Raw genomic sequence first — 19,127 nt, 5'->3', positions numbered from 1 at the left:
TGAACAATCTGATTCTCTGCCATCTCTCTATGACTAGTAATAAATTCACATCAACAACCGGAGTGGTTATTATCAATATAATAGAAACATGCTACTTTAAATTTGCTGCACAGATGGGTTTCAATGTGGATAAATTTTTATGGATTTAATTTCTGAATTTTATTACAGTTATCCGAATGTTGCAGGGATCAAAAATGTTATTAAAGGAGGAAGATGTACAACACAGTTACCCATATGACTGGCGGACAAAGAAGCCAGTAATTATCCGTTCCAGTAAACAATGGTTCATAGATACCGGAAGAATTAAGGACCGAGCCCAGGTAATATGATCATATTGAAATTGAATTATTAAAATTATCAAAATTTGCAGAGGTGTGGATTGTACCTGTATTTTTAATATGTAGCTTGTATTATGGTGGTTATGTTTCTTTTCTGCAATGACAGCATATAACCATATAACAATCACAGCACGGAAACAGGCCATCTTGGCCCTTCTAGTCCATGCCGAACGCTTATTCTCACCTAGTCCCACCAACCTGCACTCAGCCCATAACCTGCCATTCCTTTCCTATCCATATACCTATCCAATTTTACTTTAAATGACAATATCGAACCTGCCTCTACTACTTCTACTGGAAGCTTGTTCCACACAGCTACCACTTTCTGAGTAAAGAAGTTCCCCCTCGTGTTACCCCTAAACTTTTGCCCCTTTGTTTGTTTGTGTGGTTTTTTTTACGTAGTTCAGTCTAGTTTTTGTACTGTGTCATGCAACACCATGGTCCTGAAAAACGTTGTCTCATTTTTACTGTGCACTGTACCAGCAGTTATGGTCGAAATGACAATAAAAGTGACTTGACTTGACTTAATTCTCAACTCATGTCCTCTTATTTGAATCTCCCCAACTCTCAATGGAAAAAGCCTATCCACGTCAACTCTATCTATCCCCCTCATAATTTTAAATACCTCTATCAAGTCCCCCCTCAACCTTCTACGCTTCAAAGAATAAAGACCTAACTTGCTCAACCTTTCTCTGTAACTTAGGTGCTGAAACCCAGGTAACATTTTAGTAAATCTCCTCTGTACTCTCTCTGTTTTGTTGACATCTTTCCTATAATTCGGTGACCAGAACTGTACACAATACTCCAAATTTGGCCTCACCAATGCCTTGTATAATTTTAACATTACATCCCAACTCCTATACTCAATGCTCTGATTTATAAAGGCCAGCATACCAAAAGCTTTCTTCACCACCCTATCCACATGAGATTCCACCTTCAGGGAACTATGCACCATTATTCCTAGATCACTCTGTTCTACTGCATTCCTCAATGCCCTACCATTTACCATGTATGTCCTATTTTGATTATTCCTACCAAAATATAGCACCTCACACTTACCAGCATTAAACTCCATCTGCCCTCTTTCGGCCCACTCTTCTAACTGACCTAAATCTCTCTGCAAGCTTTGAAAACCTACTTCATTATCCACAACTCAACCTAGTTGACACTCTTTATCTAAGTTTGCATGAGCTATTCAACGTTGTTTTAAAAATTGCTTTCTAAAGGAGAAATAATCCAGACGTGATAAGCTTTGATGTTTACATTAAATGTAAAGAAAGAACTTTTTGTTTAGCTGTCAGTGAGAGTTACACAGAGAAGAAACCAATAACAATATTTACAATGGAAACCAGTTACAGTTCAATAACTAAATGTAAGCTGTAGTCCAAATGGATTTGCATTTGTGCACTTCAGATGTTGGCGAATATATATCATGTAGACCTATTAAATTTATATTAAAAATTAGGGAAAAATGGGAAAAATGCCAAAGAAACAAATGGGCAACCATGAAGATATTGTATTTTGATGAGGTAGGATTTTTAAAAAGCTGCTTGTTTTCAAGACAAACGACTAAGGACAGTATAATTCTTTGATGTTTTATGCATCCTTAAGTCATTTTCCATGTGTGCTTAAAACTTGTAAAATAATTGAATTTGAAATTTCTAACATTTCTGTTACAATAGGATATCAATTTTTAGTTGAAAGAAGCAGAATATTTTCTGTCAAATTTCTCAAAAGCAGAGGTGGAGTTGTGTGCCTCATGATCAACTCCTCTTGGTGCACAAATAAATCAGTGTCATCCCAATTCTGCTCACTAGACCTGGAATATCTTGCAATTTAAGTGCCATACATTTTACCTGCCGCAGGTGATTTCAACGATCATTTTGGTAGCAGTGTACATTCCTCCTCAGGCCAATGTCAAACAGGCTCTAGATGATTTGAGCAATGGGATCAACATGCACGAAACAGCATTTTACAGTCATTTTAGGGGATTTTAACCAGGCCAGCTTGAAAGATTCACTAAATAATTACCAACAACAAATCACTTCTAACACCAGAGGAAACAATACACTGCCATGCTATTCCACACCTTCACTTCGAAAAGTCTGATCACCTGACTATACTTCTACTCCCTGACTATAGGCATTGACTGAAAACTGCAGCACCAGTACTGAGAACCAGGAAGGTAAGGACAAGGGAAGCACAGGAGTGCTTACAGGACTGCTTTGAATCGGTGAATTGGACTGTATTTAGGGATTCATCTTCCAATCTGGACAAGTGTGCCACAGTTGTTACTGACTTCATTGAAACCCGTGTGTATGTGTGTGTGCCTACGAAAACTTGCTGTACAGTTTCAAACCAAAAGTTGTCGATGAAGCAGGAGTTTGTTGTCTGCTGAGGACGAGATCTGTGGCATTTAAGTCTGGTGACCCAAATCTGTACAAGAAAACCTACGGAGGGTTATTTCAAGAGCAAAGAAATAATTCCAAGCGTGGCTGGAGGCGACATCCGATGCACATTGACTCTGGGAGAGTTTGCAGGACATTACTTCCTACAAAGCGAAACCCAGTAGCATGAATGGCAGCAATGCTTCGATACCAGATGAGCTTTACGCCTTTTATGCCCGATTTGGAAGGGAGAATATGATTATACAGTCGACCCTCCTTTTCCGAGAGTTCCGCATGCGCAAATTCAACCAACCGCGAATCGAGAAAACCCGGAAGTACTCTTTGAGCACTTCTTGTTCGAGCATGTACAGACTTTTTTTTCTTGTCATTATCCCTAAACAATGCGGTATAACAACTGTTTTACATAGCATTTACATTGTATTAGGTATTATAAGTAATCTGGAGATAATTTAAAGTATATGGGAGGATGTGCATGGGTTATTGTGGATCGGGATTGAAAAAAATCAGAAGTTCTCTTACTAAGTAAGTCGGAACAGGTACATCTGGTATTATTTAGTGTCAGTTAGTCAAACATTTGTCAGTATATAGTATATATTTTACTTTTCTGTGCATATAAAACGCTTAAGAAAGTATGTTTCAGCGCCGGGCTCAGGAACGGAAGTTCCCAAGTGTGAGCCAGTGACAGACCACTTTCAAGTGCGCTCTCCATTTGTGCCGGGTTGATGTGGAGGATCAAAATCCCAAAATCCAATAACTAAACCACTGCGTTGCTTAGTAATAATCGTAGCTTTCATTGGGGTAGGGCCTTTCTCTCTTTATCCTTTAAAATTGTTCCGATCGTTGACCGACGTAGCCTAACACTTTTACAATGACTGATGGTGTCTCACCTCTTTCCGATTGCTTTATTATTTCCACTTTATTTTTAATCGTGATCGTGATTATATTCGTGAACAGAAACACTGCAGATTCAGAGCACCACATTGAAGCAGGTTAAATAAGGTCTGGGGTTCCGCTGGGTCCTAAAGTCCACCGCATTGAAACAGGTTGAGTAAAGGACTTGAGCATCCATGTTTTTTGGTATCCGCGAGGGGTCCCGGAACCAATCCTTTGCAGATAAGGAGGGCCAACTGTAGCTGTGAAGATCCCTGTTGCTCCCGGTGACCCAATGTCCATTATTAAAGACCCACATCACCCAGGACATGCCCACTTCCGGTTGTTACTGTCAGGGAAGAAGTACAGAAGCCTGAAGGCACACACCCAGCAAATCAGGAATAGCTTCTTCCTCTCTGCCATATGATTCCTAAATGGACATTGAATCCATGGAGACTATCTCACTCTTTCATATATATAATTTCTGTTTTGCACTATTTTAATCTATTTACTATACATATATACTGAACTGTAAATTATTTCTTACTATAGTATCATGTATTACATTGTACTATTGCTGCTGAGTTAACAAATTTCACGACACATGTCAGTAATAATAAACCTAATTCTGATTCTAATCTGTTACTGGAGCTGGCTAACAGGCGGAGAAGTCTCACCATTGCAGTTCTTTGGTTTGCCACTAGAGTGTGCCATTCTTGTATCACATTTCCAGTCCAATGGTTGCTCCGGGGTTGGAGAAGGAGAAAGATACAGTCTATTTTAACTAGTGCCCCTTGCCAGTGCAATTACTCCAAAGCTGGTGCTGCCCCACATCAATATCTGGACACTGGGCAACAAACCAAACTACTCAATGGTTTTGAAAGTAAAGCAAAACCAGTGTCTGATATGCACTTTGATGCCCTAGTAAATGTTGATGTTCTTGCAGGTTTCACTTGTTCTATCCATTACCCTCCTGGTTTATACTTACTCAGTCTTTCCCTTCCTCCTCTAGCACCTTACCTTGCCCCTATCTTACGATATAGTTTTTTTTTACTAGCATTGCATGCATATTTGCTCAGTTTCTCTTCCTTGGTTTCTTTCATAGACAAAACAAACTTCCAGTCAACAGAACATTTTAAAATACCAAATTAGAACAGGAGTTAAAATACCCTTAACTTCTAAATGTGCCTGGCAATTGTACTTGCAGTATATTGTTCAAATAGTGCAATCCACCTCGCATCAGTATTTTGAAACTTCAGTAAAATTCCTTCTATCAACAAACTTGGTAACTACAAAGCTGTATATGAAGTTTGGTAAAACAGAATAGATGAAAAAACATAGTTGATATTTGGAAAAAATTTTGAGGTAATGTCAAAATTCGCTAAATTAGTTTAATGTTGCCGCCCTTGTAAAACAATATATCATGTTGCTATTGTTAAAATATAAGTAAGTTCAAGATATTTTTGTAGAAAGAACCATGAGTGACTGATTCTAATTCTGTAATCTGTTTTGGTGACATTGGTCTCAATATATAGGAATTACTTCTGTTTAAGTAAGGTGGATGGATTCTGCACCTTGGTGGACTGGATTTTCAATTGATGAAGAAATATTGCAGCTGTACCAATATATTTTGATGGGGTCTTGTTCAAATCTGGTATCTGATCTATCGTGGCACGAACTGCATGTTGTATGTAATAAATGAAAATGAAGCAAGAAGCATTGAGCTACTTGAACCACTGAGAATTCCTCAATAAGGAAAATGAGGCACTCTTCTTAATGTTGTGTTGGGCCTCATTGTAAAAGAAATGTTGGTTAAAGTAGGAGTGAGATGGAGAAGTAAGGTGGCAGGCAATGTGAAGCTCATGATCATCTTTGCAAACTTTGTGAGTGTTTCATAAAGCAGTCACTTAATGAGCATTTGGTTTATCCAATGTAAGAGACCATGTTGTGAGCACAAATGTAGCATAGCATACAAGTGAATTGCAGCTTCACCTGGAATGTCACTTTGGGCTCCTGGATGGTGGGAGGGGAAGAAAGGAAAGGGCAAGTGTTGCTTTGCCTGTGGTTGTAAGGGAGAGTGGCTAAGTAAGAAAGAAGTTGGTGGGAACTGAGGAGTGAGGCAGCAAGTCACAAAAAAATGCTGAAAGGGGAAGAGAGGAGAAGGCATGTCCGGTGGTGGAGTCTCTTTGACGGTGGTAGAAATTGCAGTGAGTGATCTACTGTATTGAATATGAAGACTAGGGGAATTCCATCTTTGTTTTGTCCCAGAGATGAGGGGTTGAGAGTGGCAATGTGTGAAATGGTCAATAGTTTTGTTAAAAATAATAGACTGGATGCCATGTTCCCTCACCACATTCTACAGAGGATGTATTGAGAGCATCCTGAGCAGCTGCATCACTGCCTGGTTCAGAAACTGCACCGTCTCGGATCGCAAGACTTTGCAGCAGATAGTGAGGTAGGCTGAGAAGATCATTGGGCTCCCTCTTCCCGCCATTACAGACATCTACACCACACGCTGCACCCGCAAAGCTAGCAGCATTGTGAAGGACCCTATGCACCCGTCATACAAACTCTTCTCCCTCCTGCCCTCCTGCCATCTGGCAAAAGGTACGAAGCATTCGGGCTCTCGGGACCAGACTGTGCGACATCTTTTCCCCCCAAGCCATCAGACTCCTCAGTACCCAGAGTCTAGACTGACATCTGCATCATTTATTATTATATTGAGATTTGTCCTCTACTGTGCCTGTTGTCTTGTTTATTATTTATTTATTTATTAATTATTGTACTGCTCTGCACTGTTTCGTGCTCTTTATGTAGTCCTGTGTAGGTCTGTAGTCTAGTGTAGTTTTTGTATTGTTTTACATAGTCTAGTGTAGCCTTGAGTTGTCTCACATAGTCTAGTGTAGTTTTGTGTTGTTTCATGTAGCACCATGGTCATGGAGGAACGTTGTTTCATTTTTACTGTGTATTGTACCAGCAGTTTATGGTCGAAATGATAATAAAAAGCGACTTGACTTGACTTAACAAGTAAGATGATACTTCAGAAGCATCTGTGCAGAAAGTTTCATCATCAAAGCAAATACGACCAAGACAGTGGAAATGGGATAATGGAATAGATTTCTTCTAAGAGGCAGGGCCAGGACAGTGCTGGTTGTGGGCCCTGGATGCTTTCCTCATCTGTTATAAGAACATGCGAAATTTAATGACAAAGATATTTAAATCATATAAAATGCTAGACGTAAAAAACACAATTTGTATACCTTAATGCCTCAAGAAAATGTATTTTGTACATGATTTTACTATTCTTAAGATATCAGATTCAAGTTAAAAAAAATAACTTTGCTCTTTCCTCTAAATTAGCAGACTGAGAATCCATTTTGAAATGTATTTGGACTGAAGTCTATCTGTGGGATTAGAGAGCCAGATCGCTCAGCATAATTGTTTAGAAATCCGTGTGAAATCAGGCCCCACTGTTTCACCCAAAGTGGAATCCAGTGACAGCGGAGTGACCAATGCACTAGCAGCTGTCATTCAGAACATTCTAGATTAGCAGTGCCAAGACTTACATCTGGGAGTTCCTTGCATGGAAGCAGTCCTTTAGAACCACCCATCATGGTAGCATGATGTGGGTCGATAAGCGCTGTTATTGGCCTCAGCCCGATGTGTATTTTTCTGCTAACTGGAGTGTGTGTGTGTGTGTGTGTGTGTTTTTAAAAGAAATATTGTTTGAACACTGGACAGTGGCTAGAGTTGAGATCTGTATGAAAAATCTATCTCTCACTGTTTTGTTTTAGGAGTTACTGAAGAAGGTTGAAATGCTTCCACGATCAGCTATGAATAGCATGCTTGCCATGTTGGATAGGCGAACCTATTGGTGCATTTCAAGGCAGAGGTGCTGGGGCGTTCCCATTCCAGTTTTCTACCACAAAGAAACTGCAGAACCACTCATTAACAAGTAAGGTGCTTTGAATATGTTGCAATATCTTTCTATATTTGTTTTCAATGACTCACCAAATCAAGAACATCTTTTATTTGCCTAACTTGTCAATTAAGCATTCATTGACCTTTCCATAGTCCTGACCAGAATGGTACCAGATGTATTTCCACATCATTCTATGCACCAAGTGGAACATTTTACAAATTCACAAAGGATGACCAAAAAATTACGAAGAAAGTTAAGTATGAGAGTAAACTAGCAAATAGTCTAAAAAAGATGAGTAAGAGCTACTGCAGGTACATAAAGAGGACGTGTGCAGCTAAAGTAGGCATTGATCTTTTAGAGGATGAGATGGGGAATTAATATTGGTTAAGTTTCCTAAATTCTAAATGACTTTTTGAATTTGTCTTTACACCAAAAGATACCAAAATGTCCCAATAATCTCAAATTATAAGAAGTTACAGGAAAGGAAGAGTTTAAAAGAAACAATACCACAAAAAGGAAAAAATATTCTGGAAACTAATGGACAGAATGGTTGACAAGTTGTTGGACCTAATGACCTGCATCCAAAATTTTTTACATAAACGGATGCTTTGTTTACAGTTACCTGTGCAATGCAAACATCCCCAAAGGTGGGAGACAGAAAACTTGAAGTACACATCACTCTGTCTAACATGTATCATTGGGGAAAGTGTGTGTTTAAGATAAGGGCAGAATATCTACAGAATCTTAAGATAACCAAGCTGATTCAACATATAATTTTGAAAGGAAAACCAAATTTACAGATTTTCCTGGAGTACATGACAAACATGGGCAGAAAAAGGGGCCAGTAGATTTAATGTATTTAGATTTCCAGAGGCATTCCATAAGGTGCCATATAAAAGGTGACTACATAACTTAAAAGTTCATGAGATAAGGTATAATAGCAGAATTGATAGGGGAATGGTAAATGATTAGAAAACAATTGGGTGAAGAGGGTCACTTTCAGATTGGTGATCGGTAAATAGCGGGTTGTCACAGGGATCAGCGTTCATCCAATCACTTCTCATGCAAAAACTGAAACCTATTGCTCCATTGCAGAACCAAATCAAGGAACTGCTCTAAAGTTTCTTCTGGTTTACAGTGGCAAGGTTTTTATGAATGTGTTGGCAAGGCCAGCATTTATTGCCCTTCTCGACCTCCATTCCCAGACCAATATAGCCTATCTGCTCCCAACTTGGCACTCACTGTAACTGCCTGACTTGTCTACGCCCTACCAGCACTCTAATTCTCTCCTTCCTGAAGCAACAGCTCCTTCCCATATTGCTATTATATATTCACCTGCTTTTTCCCATGTGTCTTTCCTCCTCCTCACTTGTGATCCCTCTCTCCTCACAACCCCATTTATTGTGTACCATTGATTTGGGAATATGCTGCAAGGTAAATGTGAAATTATTTGGCCAATTTCAAATAGATCCCAGTTCATTATACATTACTGAGCTCCTTCTAACTACAAAAATATAAGGGACGTTGGTGTGATAAAATAGGAAAGTAAACAGTGATAAAGTTGAGGGTACTGCCCAAGCAATTGAACTTTCTTTGTGAAGGGTGTATTATGACAATACTTGTGTAATTAAGAATAGTACAGGGCTCTGTTCTAACACCAAGAATACGTCAAAATGTATATTTGCCTACATGATGCTTGTTCTGACTCAAATATCATTTAGCGGGTGGCATGCCGTGGTACGTTGTGACATAAAACAAATCTTAACTGCCAAGTATTATCTCTATGTTATCAAGGTTTCTAAAAGGTAGTCTTTCAGTATCTTGTAGCCTTACCTAGATTTAGATTTTTACTATTGCAGCCAAATTTTTGCAACAGTAGTGGCGTCCCTGCCCTCGCAGGACTTTGAACATTGGTAGATGCTATCAGACTTTTGTTATGACTAATATTCTACAATGCTTTGTAAAAGGGTGGAGCTAGTTCAGCTTGACAAAATTATGGTACTAATTTTCTAAGACTCCCAAAAATGCCTAAAATGCTTTGAGTGAAAGAACAGCTTTGTAAGTGCTGTTAAACTATATTTTTGTGTAAGTGTTGTGCTGTGGAATGTGCATTGTTTATTTGTTATTACTGTATATATAATTGTTAATAATATTACTTAGTTTTCATTGACATGACAGATTCGGGTTTTGTCACAGTATTGCATTTACAACACAGCACTGGTCATTCTGCACTTTCAGTCCATTTTAGTATCTACCTCCCCAATCAAGTTTACTGTTCTGTTCTCAATAGAACAGAAGTAGATCGAGAACTGCAACATGCAGTACCAACCACTTCAAACACTCAGGGGAATGGGTGTAACCACCTATTAACTTCCTATTCTTTTTCCTCTAACTAAATTCGAATTCTGCTTTCAGTCCTTTTAATCTTAAAATAAGTGCATATGATATCATGTCAAAGCTCCTGTTCCTTCTGTTAAATACCCCAACATACTGAGTTTTTTCAGAGTATGAAGGTTTGGTTAGTTTTACAAGCTAAACAAGGAACTGTGTGTCATTCTTAGTTAAGTACATTGGAAATAGAGTGAAAGGACATGGAGAGGATGTTTCCAATGGTCGGAGAGTTTAGGGCCAGAAGGCACAGGCTCAGAATAAAAGGCGTCCCTTTAAAACAAAGATTAGGAGGAATTTCTTTAGCCAGAGGTGGTGAACCTGTAGAATTCATTGCCACAGATGATTGTAAAGACTAAGTCATTGGGTACATTTAAAGAGGAGGTGGTTAAGTTCTTAATTAGTAGGGATATCAAAGGTTACAGGGACAAAGCATGTGAGTGGGGTTGCGAGGGAAGTTAATTCAGATATGATCAAATGGCAGAGCAGACTAGATGGGCTGAATGGTATAATTCTGCTCCTATGTCCTATGATCTAATGAAAATTCCCTGCCATAAGCATTAAAAAATTAACCCATAGTTTCTACATCATTTCAAACCTCTGTATACAAAAGCATGGTGGTATATTGACCAAATCTATAACCCAATGGCACACATTCACATTCAACATATGTTTCAAATCAGAGAGAAACTGATTGTGAAAAGCAGTTTGGGAGTTTGTGGGCAGTGTGTTCAAACATACTGTATGACTTTGCAACACTTATGTATGATGCTGAGTTAAATTTGAGCATTTAACCCTATAATTTATTAATTCAATTGAAAATACTGTGACCATATGCTGCTCCACATTAGACATCATCACTAACCCCTCATCATTGTACCTTTGCACCACAATGCATTGCTCCTTTATGCATTCTTCCCTCTGCCAAAGGGAACAGAAGTTAAATCCCCCACATTCTTCTGTTAGTTTTATTCTTCTGTACCTTTTTTCCTTCACAAATCATCTTTAAATGCTAACGAGAAAATCTACAGATGCTAGAAATCCAAGCAACACACACAAAATGCTGAAGGAACTCAGCAGGCTAGGCAGCATCAATGGAAAAGAGTACAATTGATGTTTTGGGCCAAGACCTTTCATTAGGACCAAAGAAAGAAAGATGAGGAGTCAGAGTTAGAAGATGGGGGAGGGGAGGAAGAAACACAAGGTGAGAGGTGAAACTGGGAGGTGGGGTGAATTAAAGGGCTGAGAAGTTGATTGGTGAAAAAGATACAGGGCTGGTGAAAGAGGAATCTGTCAGGAGAAGACAAAAGGCCATAGAAGAAAGAAAAGGGGGAGGAACACCAGAGGGAGGTGATAGGCAGGTAAAGAGATAAAATGAGACAGCGAATGGGAATGGTGAAGTAGGGGGAGGGATTACCGGAAGTTTGAGAAATTGGTGTTCATGCCATCAGGTTGGAGGTACCCAGACGGAATATAAGATGTTGCTCCTCCAACTTGAATGTGGCCTCATCACGATAGTAGAAGAGGCCATGAATGACATGGAATTAAAATGGATGGCCACTAGAATATCCTGCTTTTTCTTGCGGACAGAGTGAAGGTGCTCAGCGAAGCAGTCTCTCAATCTGTGTCGGGTCTCAACAATATACAGGACTTTCTCTAAGTCACTTTCTGCTTGTAAATTACGATATAGATATATGCATCTGATAGAGTTTTGCAAATATATGCTAAGAACTTACAAAATGGATTGCCACTTACTTTCTGCATTTGGAATTTTCTCTCTCATAATTATCAAAACGTAATTGGGTAGAAATCTATTTCAATCTTTTGACAGTTCATAGAGACACAGCATGAAGCAGCATCTCCAGTCTACCATGTCCACATCAAGTGCAAATCCCATTCTCTCTCATTTTCATCAGCTTCAAACTCCCCTCTTTTATTCTCAACCTCCCCTTTCCCATGCCTTCCACCAATTGAATGGAATTTGCAATTGCAGTTTAACCTGCAAATCAGTACATGTTTGGCATTTGAGTGGTGACTGAGTATGTGTGGGAATCACATATGATCAGAGGAAAAATTTGCAAACTCCAAACAGCAGTCGAGGTCAGAATCTTGCCTAGTTTTTGAAGCTGCAAGACAGCTTTAAATCTTTATTTTTATATGACGTTAACAAAATTGTACATGTTCTCCAAAGTGCATTTCACCAAAGTTTGATTAGAAAATTAACATAATTTTTTTGTTTTTTAATTCAAAAATGTTTTTAATTCTGAAGTCTAGATTGGTGATACAAGCTGTGAACTGTTGGCTTCCCAGCACTGATCTTGTGCAATCCCATTTTCCACCTTTGGTCACACTGAATAATTACTCTTCTCCTGCCTGCTTTGTCTTGCAGCCATTTTGTGATCCATTTTGTTCCCTGACATCACAGGGTGCAACCTTACTTACTACGTGGCATCCCAAATACAAAATCTTACCACAGTCACTTCCTCTGAGTTATGTCATTATTTGTGACAGCAGTTATTTAACTGATCGGTTGATATTTGCTAAGTGCTTGATTTCCTTTAACATTTGGCACCAGTTATACATCATACATTTTCTACATAATGTATACATTGAATATATAGAATGTGTGGGTGCTTGAGCCCAACTAATCCTTGGTGGAATTTATTCTCCACTCAAACGACCCTCTACCTTTTCACTTCTGAGACCAATGCTTTCTTATTGTGGCACTGAAAGAGGCTTTACAGCCTATTAGCTCCATGTTTACTTGCAGCATCAGTCTCATTTCTCTATAGCCTTTGCAAATTATTCTCTCCCTTGTGTCCATCAATTCACCTTGGTTCTTCTGCTACTGGTAATTTATAGCAGTTAATCTACAGGTGCACCTTTGGGATGTGAGGGGAAAATGGCGCACCAAACACAACCCCACATGGTTAAGGGAAGAATGCACAAACCCATATTGACAACTGTGATAAGGTTTGGATCAGTAATTGTAGTCCACAGTGAACCAGCTTGTCATTTGCCTCAACCACATTCTGTATGGTATTGAGTTCCACTTTACCATTCTTTACCTAAGGAAGATTCTTTTGAATTCTCCATTGGGTTTTTTGGTGACTTGTGATGATAGTATCATGTCCAAAAGTGAAAATAATCTTTTTTCATACCCTTTCTCAAAACACTTCGAACTCCTTTCCTCCAGAGTGAAAAAAATTAGTCTGTGTGTTTTTCCTGATTCAGAAATTCTTGCTTTTCTAGTAATACTTCTGTTAATCTCAATGCCATGCACAGCCCCATTTCCTTCTGACAAACGTACTTTACATTTTTATCCCTGAAAGCAAAAGCAAGCAAGCTTTTTGTATAGTTCTAGTGTCTGATACAATCTTGTGTGATTGTTGTATTAGTGCTGTATTCCTCCACAGCCCCCCTTAGACTTGCACTTTTCAAGTACTAAGATTCATGCTTTCTACTTATACAATATAACAGTATTGTACAATAATCACAGGTGTTGTTTCATTTTCAAGTTATTTCTCTATTTGGCAAGTCTATTAATGTCCTCTGGTAATTTGTTGTAATTCTCTTCAGTATAGATGCCAATTAGACCATAAGACAGGAGCAGAATTAGGCAATCGAGTCTGCTCTGCCATTCAATCACGGCCGTTCCTTTTTTTTATCTTCTCCTCAATCTCAGTTCCTGGTCTTCACCCCGTAACCTTTGATGCCATATCCAATCAAGAATCTATCAATCTCTGCCTTAAATACACCCAACAACCTGGCCTCCACAGCTGCATGTGGCAACAAATTCCACAAATTCACAACCCTTTGGCTAAAGAAATTTCTCTGCATTTCTGTTTTGAAAGGGCACTCCTTTATCCTGAGGCTTTGCCCTCTTGTCCTAGACTCTCCCGGCATGGGAAACATCCTTTCCATATCTACTCTGTCTAGGCCTTTCAAAATTCAATGAGATCCCCCCTTATTCTTCTAAATTCCAGCGAGTACAGACCCAGAGCCATCAAACGTTACTCATATGATAACCCTTCCTATCCCAGAATCATCCTTATGAACCTCCTGTGGACACTCTCCAATGCCAGCACATCTTTTTTAAGATGAGAGGCCCAGAACCATTCACTGTACTCAAGATGACTCCTCATCAGTGCCTTATAAAGCCTCAGCATCACATCCTTGCTCTTGTATTCTAGACCTCTTGAAATGAATGCTAACATGGCATTTGCCTTCCTCACCACCGACTCTACCTGCAAGTTAACCTTCAGGGTGTTCTGCACAAGGACTCCCAAGTCCCCCTGCAGCTCAGGTTGCTGGATTTTCTCCCCGTTTATTAATAGTCCACACATTTATTTCTACTACCAAAGTGCATGACCATGCATTTTCCAACATTGCATTTCACTTGGCACTTTCTTTCCCATTCTCCTAATCTGTCCAAGTCCTATTACCCCACATCACCAAAAATAAATTGTTACCCAGTGAACGTTAAAGTTGACTTAGACTCTGGAATCAGAAATACATTAATTATATTTCTGAGCAGAGCTGCTCTAACTACTGATCTTGTGGAGCACCACTAACTGCCGCCTGCTGTGAATACAGACCCTGTATTCCTTCACTCGAGTTCCTGACTTGTTCTGCTATTTCTCCCCTGACTCTACATTTGTTCATGTTTCAGGAAATGTAGATAAAACATACGAGCAATTTGTCAGATTGTCTGATTATTTAATATTTCTCTTAACTTAAATGTTATGATATTTCTTATCTAACTTCCAAGTGTGTCTATCATATATTTTCCCTGGTTCATGTAGGAACAATTACTTTATCTCTTGCATTACAAACACTGACTGCTTTTTATTCTTTGCTTGTCTCTTTCCTTGCACGTAAAATTTTCTTTATATTTATCCATGCTGTCCGTGTTTTATTTGTTACTACAATTTAACAGAATGTAGATTTCCAGCAGTCTTTATTAAATATTTCTCTACATCTTTTTCAAAATTATTAGTTATTTCCTTGGGTATTCTCAGGTTCTCAAAATGAATTTTCTCCAATTCATTATCCTGTACTTTGTCAAACTTAGCTGTGTTACTGTTATCTTAAGTGTGTAGTTAATGGGTCAGAACACACTGAAACTGATGTATGCTTCAAGGCCCAGCAAATTCCCTACCCATTGCCTCAGTGTGGATCATTCTGTATTGCCAACAACCTGAAGCTGAACTTTGCATTTTCAGGCTGGCAAAGATACTCGCTTTGTTCCACGTCACTTGGAATTGTGATATTCGGCCAGTTTAGGCTTTTGCAAGTTTTGTTAATGTCGAGTACAGTTTGCAATAACAAGTTGTAAGGTATATAAAATGTTTTATTTCCTAAAATGCAGGAAAAACAAGCTTGTTTTAACTATTACAGTAGAATTATTTCAGACCTTTTATACATGTAACATATTTTAGAAAATGCAAGCCTTAATACACTGTCTTGACTGAGTTGAACTTCGTTATAATGATGGACAAAATAGTGGCCTATAGAACTGACAGGCAAATTTGTAATTGCACTGGCTGTCAATTCATAGGTCATAGTCTTGCACACCTTTACCTCATGGAAAGCCACTGGGAAAGTTGTTTTGTAGAAATGATTTCAATAGAGAAAGGATCCTTGATCTGTAAGTGCCCATCGAAAGTAACAGTGACTCCACTGGAAGCCAGTGCCATCCAAATGGAGTTGCTGTTACACCTGATGAGCACTGCTGTTCTCTTCTGTTTCTGATTTGTTCATGTTCATCATGTACCAATCTTCCACAACTGCAACAGCATAGCTTCTTTTTTGTCTTTGATACTGATCTGTGATGGGAAAAAGTAGTACCAATAGTTAAAAATTAATATACATTATGATACACACTTGTGAGGTGCTTGTAGGACCTTAAATGATTTGGGTAAATTGGGGGAATCAAAGTTTTTTTTAAAAAAGTCTAAAATCAGTCTGAAACAAGAAAAACTTGCAGCAAGTCCTTGTTGGAGAAGGTAAATCCTAAATATTGCATTAAGTTATACAAATTATTGCACAATAAATGGAGCAAATTATAGAAGCATGCAGCAAGGGTGCCATGGTAGCATAGCAGATGGTATGATATTATTATAGCTTGGGCAACGGAGTTCAGAATTCAGTCCGGGTGTCCTCTGTACGGAGTTTCTATACATCTTCCCCATGGAATGCGTGGGCTTTCTCCTGGTCCTTCATTTTCCTTTATGTGGTATGACAGTGGCAATCTTGAGAATTGGTGTTTTGAAAATTTTCCATATGGAATTGAGATTTGTTTTGTAAAATGTAGCTACAGGCCAGAGTCGAAACAAAAATTTTCAAGGGAGCCTCATTTTCTGTTCTAGTCTTTAAGCAAACTGAAAACTAATTGTAATGTTAAGCTAAATACAAAGTCTTGCTTCCGAAAATGTTTGGGGAGCTTGATTTTTAAGCAATATATTCCTCTGAAATTGTTGATTTATTTTTCAAAATGTAAGAGCTTGTTTAGAATAAGAGTGTATATTGGGATTTTTCATCATGGTGGATCAAAAGTATTATTGAATTAAAATCCATATTAACTGGTGTTATATTTTTTGCCCTGCGGACTGAAACTGAAACTACTAAAATCCAAAAAAACTATTTTGCGTAAGTTAACCCTTTTAGCAGTTTAAACATACCAAGTTAGATTATAAACTAATATAAATACTCGTGCACTCTTACAAGCCTTTCAGAAGTTTATTAACACATCCACCTTGTGGTTATGGATAGTTATAGGAGAAATATTCTTAGAATCAAAGAAGTTTTGAAGAAATTTCTTATATTGTACAATTAATAGTACCTTAAAACTGATTTATAGATAGTGTAACATAGAGTAACAGGGCATTATGGGAATTAACTCTGCACTCTTCACAAATTTAAAAAGACAAAAGTACTATTAAATTCCATGGTAATTCACATTTAAAATACAAACAATATACAAATGCAACAAGATTAGTTACTTGAAATTTCATTGTTTCCTGGGAGGTTATTGGCTATTTTAGAAGGGTAAATTTGGTTACCTGCTAACAAAGGTGCAGAGTATCGTTCATGTTCTCAGCCTGATTCTACTCTTGTCCTGTCGTTAAGAAAGCTGTAAATTGTTCACCTTCAACTTCCATCTGTAAGTAATCAATCTAATGCTACTCTGTCTCTGATAATGCTAGAAGATAAGCATTCTACACAGTCAATATCAGCTTGTACACTTATTGGTTGGTGTCATGGTAGCTGCATTACCTCATTCCCCTTTGCTGTTGGAGCTAAGTAAAATGGCACACAATACCAGAACTCCTCCTAGATATAGCCTCTAAATTCCAGGCCAAGTTTTACAAACAATTGGTTTAATTATATTAGACCACTGAATTTGTTAACAATTATTTCACTAAAATGCCAAGTTAGATAGTCTTCTGACTGCCAACAGGCTACTTGGGCCTGTTTTTCGCTGATATTAACAATGTTATATTTTTAACACAGTCATTCTATGCTTAATCTTTTTATTTCATTCTAGAGTAACTTTTCTCAGCATTCAAAGTTTCAGAAAAGTATAACCCACCTCTGTCTTCAAACTCAAATTTGAAAGTAAAGTGCTCTTAAGTTTATCACAATTTGAAGAATGAGGAAATGAGGTCTTAAGCTTTAAAAGGTTTTATCTGTCTTTCAAATGGGATTTGTCAGCATAGTTATATCATTTGTTCAATTGAACATTTACAAAATTATAGTTTAGTATGAAAGAGCACTATTATTTATAAACTTACTGAAATGTCCCAATGAATGAAAAAGTAGTTTGATACTATTTAATTTACAAATATATTCTTAGGCTTGGTTCAAACTCTCACTGACACCAATTTCTTTGGTTTTAAAGAAAAAGAATAAATTTATTTCACAAACTTTGCTTTAGGATATAAAATCTGTTATTCTTACCTGGTATAGTTTTACTTGACTGCCATTAGTCATTGTGTTGTAGACTTACGGCCTTTTCTGAAGTGATCTTGCAAGCTATAGCAAATCATTCAGATTTGCTAGTTAGATGATGAATGCCAGGTTTACTGGTGATGTTCTTGTAGCAGGATGAGAGAAGAAACTCCTCATCTGTGTTTCCCCTTAGCTTCAGGCATTGTTCAGGAATCTGTACCAAATGAAAAGTGACAAAAAGAAATTTCCCTTTTCCCTTTTTTAAACATAGCACTATGAACCTTTGGCCAATGTGGAAGTTAATAAATGTGAGTTAATGATTATCCATGCTGCAAATATTTAATAACTTTGCACACCCAATGTAACTAGCAGGATTTCAAATATTTTGATGGAAATTATTTGAATGCATATTTGACTTATTTTCATTTTGGTTACTTGATCATAAATTTTACAGTATGAAAGGATCTTAAAGGAGTTTTATTCATACTTCTAATTGGAAATTCATAATAAATCTGACTGCAGGTTAAAATACGGTATCTAACAAAATTGTCATTTCTCAAAGTACCTATCATATCTAATGAATGGAAGATGAGAACTTTAATGGAAATACTTATTGGAGAAGAGATGCAATGATGATCATTGAGTGAATGAAAATAAGCTGTTTCAAAAATATATTAAATTATTACTCCAAAGCTATGTTATTGATGTTCACAGGTTGATTATTTTCTCAAAATGGCAAACACAGTCTGTGATGTTGACATGAGATACAGATGCTCTTAGAAATTTTCTTGCTTGGAGTGATTGGCTTTTAGTTGTTATGGAAACACACAATTCGATCAAATTTGTTGAGAGACTGTTAATGCCTTGTCATGTATGAAGTTATGGCAGTCTGTTATTGGACAGTCATAAAATTGGCAAAGAGAAAAGGGAAATTTTATGCAAAAGGCTTGCAAAGGTAGAGCTGTATATGACCAACTGAGATGTAATTCTCTTTCCCTTTTGATTTCTTTCTGAGTTTTTTTCAGTTGTAGAGTTCATCATTATTTGTATTCTATCAATTAAAATTTATTTGGTATTATTGAAATCAGAAATTAAAGAAACAGTTGAAATATTATTACTTTAACAAATAACAGCATGTGTTTTGTGATTAAGGTTGCTTATTTATCATAATATGACCATTTATCATTTGCAATTGATCGTATATTATCAGAGTAATTAATCACTGGAGTTTAATCAGTCATTGCCTAA

At 37.7% G+C, this 19,127-nt stretch overlaps 1 protein-coding gene and 1 long non-coding RNA gene across 2 annotated transcripts in view; one reads left to right on the top strand and one right to left on the bottom strand.

Annotated features, from left to right (window-relative positions):
• The window catches only part of iars2 (isoleucyl-tRNA synthetase 2, mitochondrial), a 103,816-nt gene that overhangs the window by 11,893 nt on the left and 72,796 nt on the right, over window positions 1–19,127 (top strand). The window contains exons 11-12 of the mRNA XM_073050795.1: window positions 169–320; window positions 7,411–7,571. Coding sequence (XP_072906896.1) covers window positions 169–320; window positions 7,411–7,571 — 313 coding nt within the window. The remainder of the gene's footprint in view (window positions 1–168; window positions 321–7,410; window positions 7,572–19,127) is intronic.
• LOC140729988 (uncharacterized) lies at window positions 15,259–18,152 on the bottom strand. The gene is made up of 2 exons (XR_012099459.1): window positions 17,889–18,152; window positions 15,259–15,754 (listed from the first exon to the last, which is right to left on the bottom strand). It is a non-coding gene; the product is annotated as an uncharacterized lncRNA (long non-coding RNA).

This window comes from Hemitrygon akajei, chromosome 7 (genome assembly GCF_048418815.1).
Source record: "Hemitrygon akajei chromosome 7, sHemAka1.3, whole genome shotgun sequence".
Classification (NCBI taxonomy): Eukaryota; Metazoa; Chordata; class Chondrichthyes; order Myliobatiformes; family Dasyatidae; genus Hemitrygon; species Hemitrygon akajei.
This window is presented reverse-complemented; position numbering and strand designations above follow the sequence as displayed.